Source organism: Austrofundulus limnaeus, unplaced genomic scaffold (assembly GCF_001266775.1).
Source record: "Austrofundulus limnaeus strain Quisiro unplaced genomic scaffold, Austrofundulus_limnaeus-1.0 Scaffold81, whole genome shotgun sequence".
NCBI classification, from domain to species: Eukaryota; Metazoa; Chordata; class Actinopteri; order Cyprinodontiformes; family Rivulidae; genus Austrofundulus; species Austrofundulus limnaeus.
The window spans coordinates 1,464,981-1,466,538 of NW_013952483.1; the positions used below are offsets into that span (position 1 = coordinate 1,464,981).

The window sequence follows — 1,558 nt, forward strand, 5'->3', positions numbered from 1 at the left end:
ATGGCTATTGTTCACAGGTGACTGATACTCACATCACATGGCTATTGTTCACAGGTGACTGATACTCACATCAGTATGAGTCACCTGTGAACCATAGCCATGTGATGTGAGTATCAGTCACATGGAGGCAGTGCTTAAAAGCCTGAATTTAGCCTGAAACTCTCAGACTGAAGAAGTCTCTTGGAGGAGAGACGAAACATTTCATTAGAGAAGAACCCGTCCAGAAGACCTATACAATTTTTTTCTTTTTGATTCTCTGTAAAAGTGACACCTGTTGACTTGCTGTAATGATGTGTTATTAAGAATAAATAGGATAATTAACAAAATAATAAATGTGCTGATTTGAGAAGCTGCACATCAAAAGCAACAAAGCAGTTCTCCCCTCACTGTCATCCAGCCCTCATGGTCCAAGTAATGCTTGGCAGAAATTCCTGGAATTTCCTCATTATACAGATGGAAAGAGCTTCGGGGCGGCCAAGTCGAGCCATTGTCAGCGTAGAGAAGAGGCCACAAACTGCCTAATAAAACAGATATCTGCTCAGACTCCATTGTTTACATGGCATTGCTTTTGTGCGGCTGATCTTTTCCCGTTGAAACACAATCTGTGTGTAACGACCGTCAGGAGAAATCTGAGGTATTTGAGTTAATAGGGCAGCAGCGAAGTAACTGCCTTATAATATCAACGGGTGCTGTGCGATGCATTGTGTGCTCACTGACCAGAGTAACCTTTTCAGAGTGTTTGAGGTAGGGGAGTCCCTGCCTGTTCATGCCAAGGTCCAAGAGCACTGCCATAGCAACTGTTGCAGAGCTGAAGTCAGCCACACAAACACATGCGTACAAAAAAAAGATAAATATTAACTGAACGGAAGAGGGAAGTTCCATGTCGACAGAAAACAACCAAGTGAACAGAATCCCGTCTTCTTGATTCAGTGATTCAGCCCTTCAAAACGTCTCTTCCTGTGTTGGATGAATGAAACATGATGTTTTTATGAGTATAACCATCCTTCCCTGTTCAGCAGCAGCAGCAGTGAGAGGCAGTGGCTTGAAGACAGAGTGGAGCTGAGCAGCCGATGGAGCTGGCTGCAGCTGCGTCTGTCAGAGCTAGACGGGCGAATACAGCAGCTGACAGAACTCCACTGGAACATCTGCGCCACAAAGGTATGATTCATGTTTCACCTGCAAGGTCTTAACCATTTTAAAGTAACAAATAATAAAAACAACAAGGCTTTTTTGTATTCAGGGAGCCTCCTTTTATTGACTGCCAGTGTTCAGAAAAGTGAAGGGAAATACAGTTAAAACGTGAAATACAACCAATGCAACACCTATGTTTAACTCTTTGTGTTTATTTCTAAGGGTAGGGTGGTGCTTGCAGACCCCCGCCCGCTGACTGGCAGGCAGAATCAGCAGACCCCGAAGAGAGAAAAGGTGGATTTATCATGCACAGCATCTGAGGCTGACACTGAGCCCTGCAGCCCCACACGTCTTCTGCACAATATAGAGAGACAGGTACAGTATTAGTGAGCGACTTATACACAAACCCATAAAACCAGGATTATAT

At 44.1% G+C, this 1,558-nt stretch overlaps 1 protein-coding gene across 1 annotated transcript in view; it reads left to right on the forward strand.

The window, feature by feature from the left end:
- Positions 1 to 1,558, forward strand: part of kansl1l (KAT8 regulatory NSL complex subunit 1-like) — a gene marked incomplete at its 5' end in the record, with an annotated part of 19,166 nt that overhangs the window by 4,885 nt on the left and 12,723 nt on the right. Inside the window, 2 exon segments of the mRNA XM_014011535.1 lie at positions 1,017 to 1,158; positions 1,354 to 1,506. Coding sequence (XP_013866989.1) covers positions 1,017 to 1,158; positions 1,354 to 1,506 — 295 coding nt within the window.